Here is an 18,274-nt window from a genome sequence, read left to right as displayed (position 1 = left end):
TTTCATAGTGAAATAACTCCACCTCAGTTAGAAAGTGTACCTTAGCAAAAATATTTCTTACCCATTCAACCCGAGCACCATTCCCCACCTCCTGGAATTCTGTAAGAAAGTAAGCTGTGCCTCAGGCAGATGACAGCCTATCACTAACACCAAGGGCTTGAGCAGGGCAGGTGTACCTTACTGGGAGAAATGAGTGTTTCCAAAGAGAAGGTGCTCATTAACTGGGCTTGAAGGATGAAGCCCCAAATTACTCACATAACTAATAGGTAGTCTGACAGCCAACAAGATTTGGTTAACCTTCACAACATAGTCAGGAGGCTGAAAATACTGCTATCTTTAGCAAATCTTAAATTGAAAACTCATTATCGGCTAAATAACAAATAAAATTCGGCTAAATTATTTGGCACTGTGCCAAACTGAAATAGCTTCCCAACCATTTGCTATATTTAGTTCACTTCCAAGGTGTATCATAATATAATATAGGTATGATATAAACTGTGATATGACTAATTGATGCAGCCAGTAGAGAAAAATCACTGGGCAGCTTTTACCCTTTATATGCTGCAGTTTTCCTCACAGTAATAGATCAGATTATCTGGTTTTACACATGTCCCTTGTCATTATGAAAAACTGACCTTAAATGTTTTGAGACATATAAAAAATGTTAATTTAGAAGTTTTGGAATCTTTTTCCTTAGAGATTTTCAAAAGTTAGAAAATACTTCTCTTTCTTAGAATCCATAAATTATTGATTGATGGCAGAAAGGAAAAAATAAAAACAAATTCTATGTGTTTAAAGTTTAAAATCTTCTAGTTCTGTTAATTGCATCCAAATTCCATAAAATTTTTGTTTATGATAGAAGTTGTTTATAGAAAGTATGCAGTAGAGATTTGATTGTATTGATGCCGAAGGCATTTTTAGGGTAATGAATATACATCTGTGTGTGGTACGGGAATACTTACAACTTACAGCATATCTATTCATATGAAAGGAACACTTTCTAGAGAATCTAAAAGAATTTAAAAAGCTTCCCAGTGTTTGCTGTTATGCTTTACTCTTATCCTGTTCTGTTCTCATCCATGATAAAGCCTTAAGTGTGTGCTTATCTTTGCCGTGAAACTTAACCCTCAGTGCCGGGTAGGAACCTTACCGATACAGATCAGTCCTGTGGAGCTGAGTTTGCTGCCAGGCGAACATTCGCAATTGAAAGATCCAAGGTTGTTCCTGCAGGCCCCATTGACACATGGGTTGCTTTCACATTCATTTATATCTGCAGTCCAGAAGGAAAAGATTCTGTTAGAACTGCCATGTGTTTCTGGAAAATATTATTCCAACAAGCCATGCTATGCCAGAATGTCTGGTAGACTTGGCTCTTGTAATTTTAATATGGATCTACAAGGCATAAAGTGAATGGGGAATAGAGACATGCCTTTCACAGTGTGAATACACATCTACATGACGGGGACTCAGTAGGACTACAGGGAATGGCCTTTTTGGAAAGGGTTCAGTACGTGTTCCTTCCTTACATTACTCCAACGACATAAATTGGATTAGTTTTTCCTCTGTAATAGGAAGTAATTCCAGGTGTGACATGCCATGCACAAAGGTTGATTGTTTCTGTCATTTACGGTTCTGTGAGGCTTTGAAGACAAAATATAAGGATGCTGGCTTTAATTTTTAATTCCTGGATAGGAATCAGGAAATAAGGACTGAAACTCTCATACTGGCTACAAAATTCCCTTGCAGTTCCTATCTGCCTTCTTTCTTTGACCTTTTACATGTTTAGTCTGGTGTGCATTTCAAACACTAACCTTGTAAAATAAAAATTAGAAAGACGAGGGCTGGGGTGTAGTTCAAAGGTAAAGCACGTGCATATTTGCTCTTTTTGCAGCCTTAGGTTCAATCCCCAGCCCCCCCCCCAAAAAATAGAAAAACTTAAAAGTACAAGTTATTGCACTCAATAGTACTTTTTAATCATTAACTTTATCTAAACCCTAAATCAAATCATAATACTCATAATCTGAACAATTCCTTTCAATGGTCATAAGCAAACAGAATTATAGTATACCTATGTTCTTAGGAGGTGACTAAAGAAAATTTCAAGCCTATAAAGTAAAATAGTTTAACACATGAGTTAATGAAAAATAAATATAAGCTTCACTTAAAGTACCTGACACAACATCAAAGACACTTTCCGTATAAATTCAACCACTCTAAAGAGGTGGCACAAATATTTCTTTTTCTACTTTGTTAATGATCTGAAACAGGTCAACATATTTCAAGACACTTTGTTGAATAGTAAGGTTTTTGAGTTCACTACAATACTTGTTTTTCCTTCTAAAAATTTCTTTGAATATCTTATACAATATTGAATAAAACATGTAAGCAGATAACTGGCAGATGCTTATGTTTGAATGTCTCAATCTAATATAAACTAACCTGATTCTGAAAGAGAGGGGCACACAGTTTATTTTTAAATCAGTGAGTTTGGAATACAAACTTAAAAACCAATGTAGAAAACAGGTAGTACTATTTTAAAATTACTAAGGTACCCAGGTACTAATTTAATTACTAATCAGAAATGGAAGAATTACAAATTCATTTTGTTTTCAGGTTTTTGGTAGTTGAAGCCCTCTCAAAAATAAAATGGCAGGTCTTATCAAGATAGCAAAGATTTGTAAGTGAAAACATATTTCAGAGCATTGAAATTCTTTCATACAACATAAAAAAGGAACTAGGTAACACAAAAGCAAGTCAATAATCTGGTAATATTTATATATAATCCTATTAATTTCATCTGTAAGAAGTCTCCCAAAAAGAAAAGTCAGTGCCATATTTAAAAAAAAATTCTTATTTTAGTTTAAGCAGTGATGAGCTAAACACACACACACACACACCATAAACACACACAATGACAGCTAAGAAATATCAACTCTTGGTTTTCCTTTAAATTCAATATTTTTATGTTATAAATGTCATAGAACCAGGAATTGAAACAGTTCACTGTACATTCCTGGAAATAAACTTCAAAGCACATCTGGTTTACATTTAACTAGTTATGTCACTGGAAACACAATCTAAACCACAGTACTTGCTGTAAAAATTTTAACTTTCACAGACTTTCAGAGCTCAAACAAAAAAAGTAAAATAAAGTTTTTGTAACTTCAGTATGAAGTTTTGAGGAATTTTCCTGTCTTTATTATTACTGAGATTTATCATATACTTAAAATAGCCTGTTGAAAACATGAATGATGAAATTAGTGAACAAAGCAAATACATACAGAGAAAGCTAGAATCCACAATGAATCTGCTAGTAATTCCCTGTTTAGTCCTTGGAAATTAGTTAAGGAAGAACAGGATGAAGAGAACTGCTTCAGGCAGGCAAATTTACTGTTCGCATGCAATGGTGGATAGAAGTGGGAGACCCAAGGGAAGAAGAGATTAGTGGCTTTTGGGTTTATTACTTTTAAAAAATATAATAAAATGCAAATAACTAAGCAGTGAATAAAAGGTAGAGGAATAAGTTATTTGGAAAGGTTTCCCATGGCAAATCATTTTTATTTTCATCAATGTCAGAAGGCTAGAGGAAACTATTTCTCTCTTTTCTTCTTTATTTACATAACGTGAATTTCTTCCTTGTGAATGACAGGTAAACTGTTTTCATAGTAAAGAAAAGGCTCGGATTTATCAAGAACAAATACCAATATTCTTTGAAGAAAATAAATGTGGATCACTCTTTCCAACCTTCACTGTTGCTTGATTTGCTAAATGAGGTGCCTTAACATTTATGTAATCCCCCACTGGCTCCTGCTCCTCTTAATTGTTCATGTAAGCCAGAGAGACTCTGGCTTCTACTTCTTTGGTATTCAGCTTTCAGTTCCTTTCCGCTTCATCCTACTTGCTAATGTGGAGGAAATGTGCTGCAAATACTTCCTGACAATTCAGTGTGCATACCACGCAGAATCAGACACCACTCAGTTAGTTCCCCCTGGGTCTGTCTCACTGTAGCGGCACGAGGGTACCGTCCCCGTGGATGGGGAATCCAGTCCTAATAATCAACAGCTTCCTAGTTGTCGAGATGATATCCTAAGCTGCTCTGGTTTGCAAAGTTTCCAGAGAGTTAACAGAAACTTACCCTCCAACAAACAATAGATAAATGGATGATAAAAAGCAATGAAGTGTATAAAATAAAAATTTAAAAAATCTCATCCACAACCTCCCAATTAAAAATCCCATCCACCATCCCCTAATTAAAAATTGTGTGGGGAATATGGCTACACTATTGCTTTCCAAAGCACTTTTTCAGAGCAATTCTGAAAAACAAGTTTGAGAAGTGAAGTGGGAGCTGGGAAAACAGAGACCCCGTAGTTATGTGTATTTGAGAAACATGAGCTGGTTACAAAGAGTCCTGAGAGCCTACAGATAGACACCCCCAACTCTTGGTTCCTTTTTTTTTTTGGTACTCAGGATTGAACCTAGGGGTACTCTACCACTGAGCTCTACCCCCAACTCTTTTAAATCTTGAAACAAGGTCTCACTAAGTTGCCGAGGCTGGCCTTGAACCTGTGATTCTTAAAGTACTGAGATTATAGGCATGCACCACACAAGGCTAGAAAATCCCAACTCTTACAGAGTCCCTGCTCAACTACAGAGAGAAGGAAGCTTCAAGGACTTCAATGGGAATGGGTAAGTGATCATCTCTGAGAGTTTTGCAAAGGTATCGAACAGTGGGGGAAGTAGTCAGCACCACTAAGTTTAGAGAAATGAGATTTGTGCAGAAAAATTGTGCAGAGATTTTTTTCCTCTGTTTCTTCATTTCTTTCAGGCTGATTACTGTTTTCTGTGGTCCCTCCAATTCAATTCAAACTGCACTTTGTAATTGCATTTCACTGACTACGGCTGAGCTGTTTCTCTTCCGGCATCTTGTTCAACAGTTGTGACTTGCTTCTGTTCACAAAAATGCTTTGAAGTGAAACAGGAAGAGGAAGAGAACATGCTAACATCTTTTTTGCATAATATTCCTATTGCTGTTTTCTTGGCCATAGACTCACTAAGGAAGAATTACTTGAACAGATAAAAAAAATAAGGGGTATCCCATAATAATTAAAGATAAAGTCTTTAAAAACAAGTTACTCTAAATGTCATAATTTTGTTCTCCTTTATGCTGGGCAAAATGTGTTTGAGAATGTTACAAGAGTCTTCTGTTGGCCCACACAGTAAGACTTAAAGGAACAAAGTATTACTTAAGAAGTATTAATGTAATTAATGTAAGTAATAACTAATTAATACTTAAAAATTATTACTCAGAAATACATAGCACTTTGATCAAGACATCAAAATATCATTGAGTGCCAGGCGTGGTGGAACATGCTTGTAATCCTCGTGCTTGGGAGGCAGAGACAGGAGGATCGCGCAGGTTTGTAGCCAGCCACGCTGGCTTAAGAGACCCTGTTTCCAGATAAAAATATAAAATAGGTCTGGGAGTGTAGCCCGGAGGTAGAAGGGTTTCCAGGAACCCCAGTACCACCACCAATATATATGTATATATGTATATATATATAAAATGATATATATATATACATATATATAAAATATACATATATACATATATATAATTGAGTGCCCTCATAGCTTAGCCAATTTACCTTTTTTTTAAGTTACTGGAGATGGAAACTTCGAGCTACACTCCCCAGCCCTATTTTGATTTTTATTCTTTATTTGGAAACAGGGTCTCACTGAGTTACAAAGAGCCTCATTAAGTAGCTGAAGTTGTCCTCTAACCACCATCCTCCTGTTCAGCCTCCCTAATGCTGGGATTACAAGCGTGTACCACTACACCTGGCTAACATTTAACTTCTTCAAGTAACTTCTATTGCTAAAAAATATGCTTCAACAAAAGTTTTAAACATTGGTTTATGATTGTTAAGTCCAAATGATATCTTTAAAAGTATTAAATGGAAAAGACAACTTTCTTAGACTATAAATCTCATTAAAGTGATCATTTTCCCCTATACTTTAGAAAGTCTCTGGGCCAGACTTGGGTTTATCAATTCATTTGCAAATAAAATGCCTAGGAGCTGACTGCAATTCAGGTTCCTAGGTTACTGTCACAGTGTTTTTAAAAGGGGAGAACAAAATAAATGAACAGAAACCTCTAGTATTTTTTTCTTTTCACATTAAAATGTTTGTTGGTAAGTGGAACAAAAATTGGCAGTGTTTTAATAAAGGTGAGAAACAGGCTATTTCTGAAATTTTCAGATTAGCTGAAAGAGATTAAAAATAAAAAAATATGCACTTAGCCCCCTTTTGACTCCCCTGCTTCATTGCTGTGACTGATACATATGCGTCTCTTGGTGCTTCTGGGTCCAGATATGGCAGCGAAGGCAGCTCTTACCTTCACAGGTCTCAGTCTCTGTCCGGAAGACGTAGCCAGGGGGGCAGGTGCAGCTGTAACTTCCTGGCGTGTTTCTACACAGTCCGTTATCACAAAGCAGTCTGTTTACCAGGCACTCATCAATGTCTGCAAGCAACCATTGGAACACAGAAGATACTCATATTTATTAGTGACCAACAATGGTTTTTGGTTTTTTTCTCCCCTCCTCTTTTTTTGTACCACAGCACACTGCATCCTAAGCAAAATGTATTTAGTTTTGTTCAAGTGGAAGACTTGCATGCACATCAATACTTTTAGGGATCCTTTTAAGTCTTTAGGAAATGCATAGTCATAGTAGGGAAGGGCTCTTTAACACTTTGTTTTTTCATTTGCTTTTTGTCTTGCAACAGGATTATATTAGATATATATTTATTTTTGCAGTACTGGGGGTCGGACCCGGTGACATTCTACCACTAAACTACATCTCCATTTTTTTTTTTTAAAACTAGGTCTCACTAAGTTAACCAGGCTGGTCTCAAACTTATGATTCTCCTGCCTCAGCCTCCAGAGTCACTGGGATTACAGGCAGGTACCAGCTGTACTCAGTTTTATTTTATATGTAACATATTTATGTATATGTATGTATGTCTGGGGATATTATCTATATCTATATATCCCTGGAACCATATGTCTTTTATTATATATGTTATATATATTATATATATCTGTGTGTATGCATGTGTGTGTGTATATATATTTTGTGTTGCCAGGGATTGAACCCAGGGACATTCTATCTCTGAGCTATAACTCTAGGCCTTTTTTAAATTTTTTTTTTCTTTGAAACAGGGTCTCCCTGGTTGCTGAGAATCTTGCTACTTGCTGAAGCTGTTCTTGAACCTGCAATCCTCTTGTCTCAGCTTCCCAAGTACTAGGATTTCAGGTATGTGCCACCACATACAGCTATTAGATATATTTTCAAGTACCAATAAAATGTATTATAGTGTTAAACTAATTTGCCTATATGGTTAATGATACATAATAAAAATTATGGATAATATTTTTCACTGTTTTCTAATTAAAATTCCAAAAAGGATCCACTGAACATCAGGTAAACAAGATTATTATTAATTTTTTATTATCTTTTTGCCTGAGGAATGGCTGATTATTAATGGAACATTGATATCTTTTGCATATCCTTTACTAGTCCTGAACAGTTCAGTAAAGACCATCTAAACCTTGAGTGTAAGAAGCTCACACTGATCTTTTTTATATCTGTGCTCTCATTTTTGCAAGTGTAGTAATAATAGAAAGAAATAAAAACAGAAGCTTGGAGTAAAGAAATGCCTTTTATTTAAAGTTATATTTTTAGTCTTGCAATTGTCCCTTATCAAAAATATACTGACACAACAAAGATATAAAACAGATGAGGAAAATATTTTCTATACTTCCATCACTGTTTTATCTGATCTTTTTCCCTGTGGGTGCTATGTTTCTACTCCACTTCTGAATCTTGATAAAAATTTTTAAATTAACATTATATCTTAGAGATTGCTATGGCATTTCCTATGATTACGCAGTGATTCATCAAGGGATTGCAGTATGATATTTTACCCATTTCATCCTGTTGTGGATTGAGCCACACCTCTCACAAGAGCTATGTTGAAATCCTAAATAACTCCCAGTATCTCAAAAAGTGACATCATTTGAAATTAGTTTGTTTAAATTGGTGCACTGTAGTCATTTTAATGGAGTAAAAGATGTTAGAGGCACATATGTACACATCATTTTAGTCCTTACCCAATTCCTACCCTCTCATGTCTGGCTTAGTGATTGGTATTGATATGTTTGAAATTAGATCTTTATAGATGTCACTTATTCAAGTTAGGTAGGGTATAATCTAACATGACTGACATCCATATAAGGGGATGTTTAGGTGGAAGGAAGTACGCACAGAGGGCAGAGAGGGAAGACGTGGAACTGGAGTGACACGCCCCAAGGATTTCCGGCTGACATTGGAAGCCAGAGGTGGCAAGGAAAGGCCCTGCTCTCCAGCTATCCATGAGCAAGGCCCTGCTGACACCTTCACTTCATTTTGGATATCCAGCTTCTCACACAGGGAGACTAAACATTTCTGTTGTCTTAAGCAACTGAGTTTTGGGTTCTTTCTTACTGCCACCCTGGCGAATGTAAACACTCTATTGCTGGATGTTAGCTTCTCATTGTTATTTTTCAGTCCCAGTTTTAATTTTTCCCAACGTATGTATATACCTACTTTAAAGCATTCAGTAGTTAGCGGGGCATGGTGGCAAATGCTTGTAATCCTAGTATTTGGGAGGTTGAGACAGGAGAATTGCAGGTTTTTGGACAGCTCCAGCTACTTAGTGAGGCCCTCTACAACTTAGTGAGACCCTGTTTCAAAATAAAGAATAAAAAGTAAAGCCAGAGGTATAGCTCAGAGGTAGAATGCCCTTGAGTTCAATCCACAGCAACACACACACACACACACACACACACACACACACACACAGACACACACACACACACACACACACACACACACACACACACCAGTAGTTGCATAATCCATGTATAGTGTGTGAATGCTTATGGAATCTTTCTGTATTCAGTAGGGTACCCATGTTCTCAACTGTACTTGGACACTGAAGTATAAGTTAGCTGGGTCAACACATTTTTAGAAATGTTCAATTATCTCTGGCTGATATCCAACCCCCCTTTTTATTTATTTTTTTGAGGGTCTGGGGATGGAACCCAGGGGCTTTTGACCTCCAAGCTATACCCCCTGCCCTATATTTTATTCTTTATTTTGAAATAGGGTATCACAAAGTTGCAGAGGACCTCATTAAGTAGTAGCTGAGGTTGTTCGCGAACCGCGATCCTCTTGTCTTAGCCTCACGAATGCTGGGATTATGAGCATGCACCAGCACTCCTGGCCCCCCTTTTTACTCTGGAAATGTCAGCTTTTGCATCTATATTTGGAAAATATATCCTTGTAAAAGTTTTGCTTCTTCCTTTGCTTTTAAATATCTCACTAGGTTGCTGAGAAGCTCACTGAATTGGAGAGGGCTGGCTTTGAACCTGCAATCTTCCTGTCTCAGCCTCCCAACTACTGGGATTACAGACATGTGTCACTACACCTGGCTTACTAGTGACCACCTTGCTCATGTAGGTATAAAAATATATATTATAAGTACCTCACATCAATACAGTCTTACAAATCTATCTCTGTCTTCAACTCAAGATAAAATTTATATCTACAATAAGAAAACCATTACCAGAAACACAGAAAAGTACATTTCTTTCTAATCATAACTATTAACACTCACCTGTAAAAGTCATCAAGGATTAGCTATAAATATTATCATGCATAATGATGGACCAAATAACATTAATTTTATAAAGTGTACTTAAGAACTCTATGGGGAAATCTAGATTCTTTGCAAACTCTTGGATATTGGAATTAATAGAAAATAAGGGAACATTGTACAGCCTTCTTAACCTCCTTCCTTTCTTTTTTAAACAAATTACATATTTGAGCTTTTTTGAATATTCTTTTATAAATTAAAATGGAAGTATCTTTGTCTCAGTTATCATATCTAGATAGTTGTAGTAAGTGCTTATTTCTTTATAAAGTTAAAGGTCTCTTTGTAACACTTTATTTTCATGACTTAATGTTAATTCATAGTGCCAGTTAATTTTTGAAGTTCAACAAAAGGGCAATATCATGAGTTCACTCATTTGGGAGAAGAATATTTTAACTATAAAGTAGCAATAAAATGTTTGCTACTGGGTAATGGAACTTGTTTAAGTTCCATATTTTTGCATCAATATATACCACAAAGGAAATAAGAGAATCTTTGAGATGACTATTGACTATTTAAGATGTCTAATTGCTACTTATATTTTAGTTTCTCCTCTAATCAATGGGATCAAACTTCATGAAATTCAATCATATTTGATATATAACAAATAAATGGCTTACCAATGCAGTTTCTTCCAGAAGCATCTGGTTCATAGCCACTGTTGCAATTGCAACGGTAACTACCACGTAAATTTTCACAGATTCCATTGGCACATATATCAGGATCCAAAGCACACTCGTTGATATCTGCATTAAATGTAACAAGTTTAATATTTACCAACATGCTACTGCTTACTGATAAATGCAGGTCTGATGAAGATTCTTCCACATATCAAGTTTTTAAGTCTGCAAACGCACAATTTCCCTGCCTTCTAGAAAGGAAGAGAAAATAAAATAAGACAGTAAATTTAAGGGATACAAGACACTTCATTAGTAAGTCAAAAGAAAAATAAAAGAAACTGGAAGAAATTCAAAGAATGAAACCATGTCATATATCTGTATTTACGATAACATTAATAAAGAAAATTTATAGACTGTTGGCTCAAAATCCAAAGGAAAACTCAACATGATAGGTAATATAACTATCTAATTAAAAGAGAGATTTATTAGGGTTGCCTATATAATTTTATGGTCCCTGAAGATACAGGATCTTTCTGTTTTATCATTTTTGTAGTTAACTAAGAAATATGATGGTTAGTGTTTCTAGTGGTTGATAAGTTGAAGTGAACGGAAAGAATACTTTAAAGGATGCTTCAGAATGTGATGCTTTAAAATAAGCCATGAGTTTTGCAATCCATTCATATGTTGATGGAGACCTGGGTTGGTTCCATATTTTGGCTATTATGAATTGTGCTGCTATGAACATAGGTATGCATATGTTGCTATAGTTATCTGAATTCAACCCTTTTGGAAAAATACCCAGGAGTGGTAGAGCTGGATCATATGGTGGATCTATTCCCAGCTTTCTTAGGAATCTCCACACAGGTGGCTGAACTAGTTTGCTCTCCCACCAACAGTGTAAAAGAGTTCCTCTTTCCCCACATCCTCGCCAGCATTTGTTGTTATTTGATTTCTTTATGCTTGCCACTCTGACTGGGGTTAGATGGAATCTCAGTGTAGTTTTGATTTGCATCTCCCTGATGGCCAATGATGTAGAACATCTTTTCATGTATCTATTGGCCCTTTGTATCTCTTCTTTTGTAAAGTGTTTATTTAGTTCATTTACCCATTTCTTGATTGGGCTGTTTGTTTTGCAAAACTCTGGGAAATACACACAATGGAATTCTACTCAGCCATAAAGAAGAACAAAATCATATCATTTGCAAGAAGATGGAAAGTCCTGGAGAGCATTATGTTAAGTGAGATCAGCCAAGCACAGAAGGAGAAGGTACAGGTGTTTCCTCTAATATGCCCAAACTAAGGAACGTAGAGGATACCAGTGGTACTCCAGATAATGGAGGGGAAATACCAGCAAAGCTTGAATGGAAAGCTGGAAGAGGAGGAAGGCTGAACTTGATTAATGAGGGTCTACATCCAAATGTGTGTAAAATTATGAATATGGCATGGTTACCCTGGACAATCATTGGTGGGAGGGGGGAAGGGAAAATGGGGGTGGGGGAGAAGAGGGCACCAAGGATAGTTTAAATGTATACCATTTATGTTCAATAAAAAATTTAAAAAAAGAAATAAAATAAAATAAGCCATGAACAGGACTACTACTCTTTGTCACTCATGGGCATGGGCACCTGAGGACTGATGTGCTCCAATGAGATCAACAAATACTGTCCAGCGGGAGGATGGCTTTGCCTGAAAGGCATACTGACAGGGAGTTAGAAATAAAGTGAAATATGAGAATAGACCCACCACCTTGTACCCTATTAAGATGTATGACTACAATGTGCCAATAAAAATTTTAAAAAATATGAAAAAAGAGAGACCTAAAGTCAACTGGGTGTAGTGGCACACGCTTGTAATGCCAGTACTTGGGAAGCAGAGACAGGAGGATCTTAGGTTCGCGCCAGCCTCAGCTACTTAGTGAGGCTCTCCGCAACTTGGTGAGACTGTTTCAAAATAAAGGGTAAAAAGAATAGGGTTGGGCGTAGGGCTTGGAGGTAGAATGCCACTGGGTTCAATCCCCAGTCCCACAAAAACGAAACAAGAAAACAAACAACAGCAAAAGCAAAAGAAGAAACCCAAAGTCAAATTTTGCTCACTGTATTCAAAATCTGATGATTGTTTTCAAGAATTTGGAAGGCCAGGTATGGTGGCACAAACCTGGAATCCAGCACTTAGGAGGCTGAGACAAGAGGATCACAGGTTTACAGCCAGCCTCAGTCACCTAGTGAGGGCCTCCACAACCTAGTGAGACCCCATTCCAAAATTAAAAAGCAAAACAGTCTGAGGGTGTAGCTCAGAGGTAGAATGCCCCAGGGTTCCACACCCCCCCACACACACACAATAAGAATTTGGAAGACTTTTAAATACTCTGGAAATGTGAGCCTTTGCATCTGTATTTGGAAAATATATCCTTTTAAAAGTTTTGCTTCTTCCTCTGGTTTTATATATTCATTTAAAGGTCTATAGCAAAATGGATGACACTAGAAAACACCATGGTAAGTGAGATTAGCTAGACTCAGGAAATTCAGTGCCATACGTTTTCACTCATATGTGGATGTTAGAAAATAGGAAAGAAAAGGGACAACGAAAATGAGGAGAGAGCAGTAGAGGAAATAGCAGGAGGAGGAGATGAAGGGGAAAGGAGAGAAGAGGAGGGAAACAGGCCAAATAATGTGACGTTTGTATATGATTTATCACTCCAGGCCCATCAAGTGCAGTGGCAAGGTCTACAAGGGAGAAAGGAGACAGGGTCAGAGGGGAAGGGAAACACACACAGTGCACTATCACTCTGAATCTCATCATGATGTGTAAAATTACTGCCAATGCCTCTAATTTGTTTAAAATCTTTCAAACATGAAAGATTATATATGTGAGGTGAAGAATAATGGAACCCCCAGTTTTATTTAAAATATATGTGTATACTAAAATACAGAAACATTTCAAAGTTATCAGCACATGCTGCATGCTTAAATGTACAAGATTCAACACTGCAATTTTATTAACTACAATAGTTAATTTAAAATAATAAAATGCCAATTAGGCTTAAGTAGTCTTAAATTATTTTAGGGCTCATATCAAATACTTAGGTAGTTTTTCCAACTCTGTCTGCACCATTATTTAATATTTTTTCTTAGAGTTGATTCATTATAGCCTTCTTTTAAGATATTGTATCTGTAAAATCATGGGTGTAGTATATTAGTGACTGTGTGTGTGTGTGTGTGTGTGTGTGTGTGTGTGTGTGTTTCTAGGGATTGACCCTAGGGATATTCTAACTGTGAGCCACACTCCTACCCAGTCCTTTTTATTTTTATTTTGTAACAGGGTCTCTCTCAGTTGGTTGCTTAGCATTTCACTAAATTGATGTGGCTAATCTCAAACCTGTTATCCTCCTGTCTCAAGTACTGGGATTACAAGCATGCACCACAATGGCTTGCTTGTTAGTGACTTTTTTTTTTTTTTTTTTGGCAGTACTGGGGATGGAAGCCAGGGGCATTCTACCTCTGAACGACACCCCCACCCCTGTTTTTTATCCTTTATTTTGAAACAGGGTCTCACTGGGTTGCAAAGGGCCACACTGAGTAGCTGATGCTGTCAGTGAACCCAGATCCTCCTGTCTTAGCCTCCCAAATACTAGGATTACAAGTGTGCACCCTTACCAGGCTCTTTTAGTGGCATTTTTAACAAAGCTCATTTAATAAATAAATGTTAGTCCAAGAAGAAAAATAGTCAAATGGAAAATACCATTTAATATCATCTAGTTCTAACTAGATAATAATCCAAGTACTGGATTATTTCTCTAGAAGATTATTTTTATAGTAAATATCATGTTTATATTATAATTAAAAGATATTAAATTATATTAGAAATAATGTTAAGATTGAGAGTTGAAAAGTATTACCTCTTCCATCCACAGTGATCCCTACTCCACTACTACAAAGGCCATGAAATTCAGCTGTGTGATGAAAACAATTAGAAAAATTAGAAACTCTATACTTGTTTTATGTATGTCATTTACATAACTCTAAAACCATTTGGAAAAATTATGTGCATTAGTTTTTACAATGAAAAATTGTTACCATCTTCTAGGACATAATGATTTTAAGAATCCCTAAAATCACAGGTGAGTATAAAAAAGTAAATAATCACTTGTAATCATTATGAATACTATTAATATATTGAATAAATGTTGACAGTATTTTCTACATATAGAAACTTTAAAATGTAAAACATTAGAGACTGTTTAACTTCTTTTGAAAAAAAAGCCAAGACTTATGTAATACCTGTACAAAAATACAAGTATTCTGTATTTTTCTAGCATTTTACATCTCATACTCTATTATTCTCAATATCACAAACTGGGTCACAAAGAACTGCAGTAACTTGTCCAACGTCCAAGGTAACAGAGATCACAGTGGTGCAGCAGGCTTGGCTTCTGGGCTTTCTAACACAGACACATCATATCCTGTCCCACTGAAAAGGCCATTTAATATTTTACTTTTGTTATATGAAAACACCACATTTATCCAGTCAATCTCTTCCTTATGAAATTAAGTTCATCCAACTTTGAGGAACTATAATAAGTAGAAGGAAATTCAATTATATCACTAGAATAATTTCTTAGAATTAAAACTTCTCAAAGTTTATTATCTCTTTTTAAGACTTCTGATAGTCCTTCCTTTTCTCCCCAAAGTACCTCTCCACCAGCACAGTGTAAGAGTTGACCCGTTTTTATATACTTTCACCATCACTGAGAAAAATCAATTGCTGACAACTCTCTTTTTGGTAAAAAAGAGAGTCACTACTTATTTATTATTTATTTTCATTTTAGAGAAAATTAATCTCTACTTTTTTTTAATTTCTACTTTGTGACATCCTATTTGTATATTGTATTTTTTTCTACAGAAGATTTCAATCTCCTTTACTTATGAATGTAAATCCCATAAAGATTATGAAATGATACATGACAATATTTTTCCATCTTACATGTATATCTTAGTTCTTGGTATCTGCTTTGAAAGTCCTCTACATTATAAAATAACAAAATATTGTATTTAATGCAAAAATTACTTTTAAGGTTCAACATAGGGAACTTAATCTTTTCCAACATTCATTACTTAGTTCATTTTTTATCACTGATCTTAAATGCTGTCTTTATTGTATTCTAAATTTATATTTATATTCAGGTCTTTCACTCGATTTGTTTTATTGGTTTGTTTATCTTTTTACCTAATCTTCTATCAATTTTTTGTACTTGTACTATAATATGTATTATTCAGTTTAGTATATTTTAGATCAAGATACTCCTTATTACCCCCCCCCCCTTTATTTTTGCGGTGCTGGGGATTGAACTCAGGGACATTGTACTCCAAACTACACCCCAACCCTATTTTTTATTTGTTATTTTGAAACAGGGTCCCACTGAGTTGCAGAGGGCCTCACTAAGTAGCCGAGGCTATCTGCGAACCGTGATCCTCCTGTCTCAACCTCCCAAGTACTGGATTATAAGTATACACCACCATGCCTGGCATTACCTTTATTTTTTAAAAGAAAGTCATATTCAGTAATTCTTCTAGATGCATCAAATAATCTTCTCAAGATTTGAACAATCCACTTAGGATTTTAATGGGATTAAAAACCATCAGTTTGATGAGAATGTTTTTCTCCCATCCTCCACAAAGAAAGTTCTTATTCATTTTATTTTCAAGACCAAACTAAATGTATCCGCTTTGTGAAGTCTTTCCCAGCTGCCCCATGCAGCTAATTGCCCCTTCCTTTATATTCTCCCCACTCTTTGTTTATGTCCCTTTTAAGGCACTAATCATACTAAATTATAATGATATGTTTACCTGCCTGCATTCTCTAGTATCCCCATCTTTAAAAGGAAACAAAAATTGTGTTTCTTTTTGAATTAAATATATGCACTTACATATATTCAAGAGAGGTTTAGTGAAATTATGAATGAACAAGTAAACTTTATCTACTTAAGTGTCTGGAACGAATGATAGGCCAAGGCCTAAGACCAAAACTGTGTCAAGATTTAAAAAGTAAAATCAGATTCTTATGTATTTATTACCTTGAAAGGGTAAATAAACTTCACACTGCTTATCAAAGCTCACATTACAGATCAAGAAAATTGAGGCTAACATGCTCTTATAAAAACTCTGTAACAGTCACAACTACAGCAGCAAAGAAATCCTTCCATTCACCCTCCCTTTCTCTAAAGATAATATGAAAACACAAGTGAAAAATGCCTTATGATATTCCTCACATATGGATACAGAAATGGACTTCTCTTTTCCTATGTACGATAATAATGAAACATTTCAGAGCTCATATACTCTTTGGCCAAATGTCTACTGTTGCATTTCCAGTTGTTTTCGTAGGCATGTAATTGGCATGCGTTACCACCTGAGTTTTTCGCAGGGCAGGGCTGGCAGGGCTCTCCAAAGCCATAGTCTGGGTTGGCACAGCAGCATTCAGACTTGGTCACTGCACCAGGGAAAGGACGCACACACACTCCCTTCTTGATTCCACCATAGCAGGTGCTGCGCATGTGAGTATCTAGAGGAGATAGGACAGTGATGTGAGCCAGTGAGAGAGAAAGAGACAAAGGGATGTTCAACTGAAGGCTTCTTTAATCTAAGAGGCCACTAGATTGGAAGCTTTCATGTGGCATCTGCCATACCCCCCCCCCCCGATTTTAGCATCCAATAGTATTAAGAAACCAATGACTGTCAGCTCAGTAAGGGAAAGACTGAATGTGCACCAAGGAATTTTTTCTCAAAAGGCGAATGTTCTACACAGATTCATTATCCCACTTATCCTCGAAGGCTTTTCATTGAATCAAAGGTATGCCCATAGTTCTAAATCACACTAATCACTGGTCACGCTACACTCAAGTTGGCATCTACTATTGTTTGTGCTGGAGAAGTTCTTATGGACAAAGAGGTGCAGTGAATTTAAACTACCTTGAGCTGATGCTGACTGGCATTTCTTGCTTCAACTTTCTGAGTTTTAACCCTCAGGATACTGCTCATGACCATACCTTCATCTCAGACACTCAACAAATCCAGTTATATAAACAGTAACTACCACTAGTGTTCATGGTATTGCGCTAGTTTCTTTGCAGACATTATCTCATGGAACAGGTCATCAATTCTGTAGGATAGTGGCCATCTCCCACATTTTACAGATAAAGATGACGAGTTCAGAGGGATCGTGTAAGTAGCTCAAAGTCTTGGAACATTCAGTGCCTGAGCTGGGATTCAGACTAGGCTTGTGTGGCTTCCAAAGAGCTTCCTCTTTCCACTGTGTGTGCTACATTCCAAGGAAGCATATCCTGCTTAGGTCCTCTCACTCTCAATTCTTGTGAAATTTGTCAAAACTTTATGAGGCAGTAAATGGTGAGCTGTTAAAAAAATCATATCATCATAAGTCCAGAGAAGCAGTACAGTTTCCAAGCAGTATGACTGGCCTAGTAACTTCATGAAAGAAATAACCACTATTATAAATACCTACAATTATTTGCAACTTGTTGGAAATAATTACATCTGCTTGTTATGCAAAATGACTTCCTATAAACTGGGGGTGTTTCTCATTAAACAAATGAGATTTATGACTACATTAAACAATGTATATATACATATCTGATATGAAAGGGGGTCATGCGATTTACCACCAATAGCTATAAGGAGTTAACTCTTGGATTTTACTACTTCTAATATCACTAAGTTTAGTAAAGTTTGCTTTGAGTCACATACAAATGCAGAACCCAACACAAAAAAGACTTGCACAACCACAACACAGTTTATGTTTCCAATATAATATATTTTTGTGAGAGCTTTGGCCCTCCAAAAAAAAGTAAGCATAATTCATGTGTATTCTTAGGGATATTAACTGTCCTA

The 18,274-nt window shown here is 36.2% G+C and overlaps 1 protein-coding gene across 1 annotated transcript in view; it reads right to left on the bottom strand.

The window, feature by feature from the left end:
- The window catches only part of FBN2 (fibrillin 2), a gene marked incomplete at both ends in the record, with an annotated part of 232,315 nt that overhangs the window by 85,358 nt on the left and 128,683 nt on the right, over positions 1-18,274 (bottom strand). The window contains 5 exons of the mRNA XM_080698411.1: positions 1,151-1,270; positions 6,395-6,520; positions 10,374-10,499; positions 14,269-14,322; positions 16,779-16,931. Of these exons, the coding sequence (XP_080554537.1) occupies positions 1,151-1,270; positions 6,395-6,520; positions 10,374-10,499; positions 14,269-14,322; positions 16,779-16,931 (579 nt within the window). The remainder of the gene's footprint in view (positions 1-1,150; positions 1,271-6,394; positions 6,521-10,373; positions 10,500-14,268; positions 14,323-16,778; positions 16,932-18,274) is intronic.

This window comes from Muscardinus avellanarius (genome assembly GCF_963383645.1).
Source record: "Muscardinus avellanarius genome assembly, chromosome: 7".
Lineage (NCBI taxonomy): Eukaryota > Metazoa > Chordata > Mammalia > Rodentia > Gliridae > Muscardinus > Muscardinus avellanarius.
Note: the sequence above shows the minus strand (reverse complement) of the source record. Positions and strands in the feature narration are given on the sequence as shown.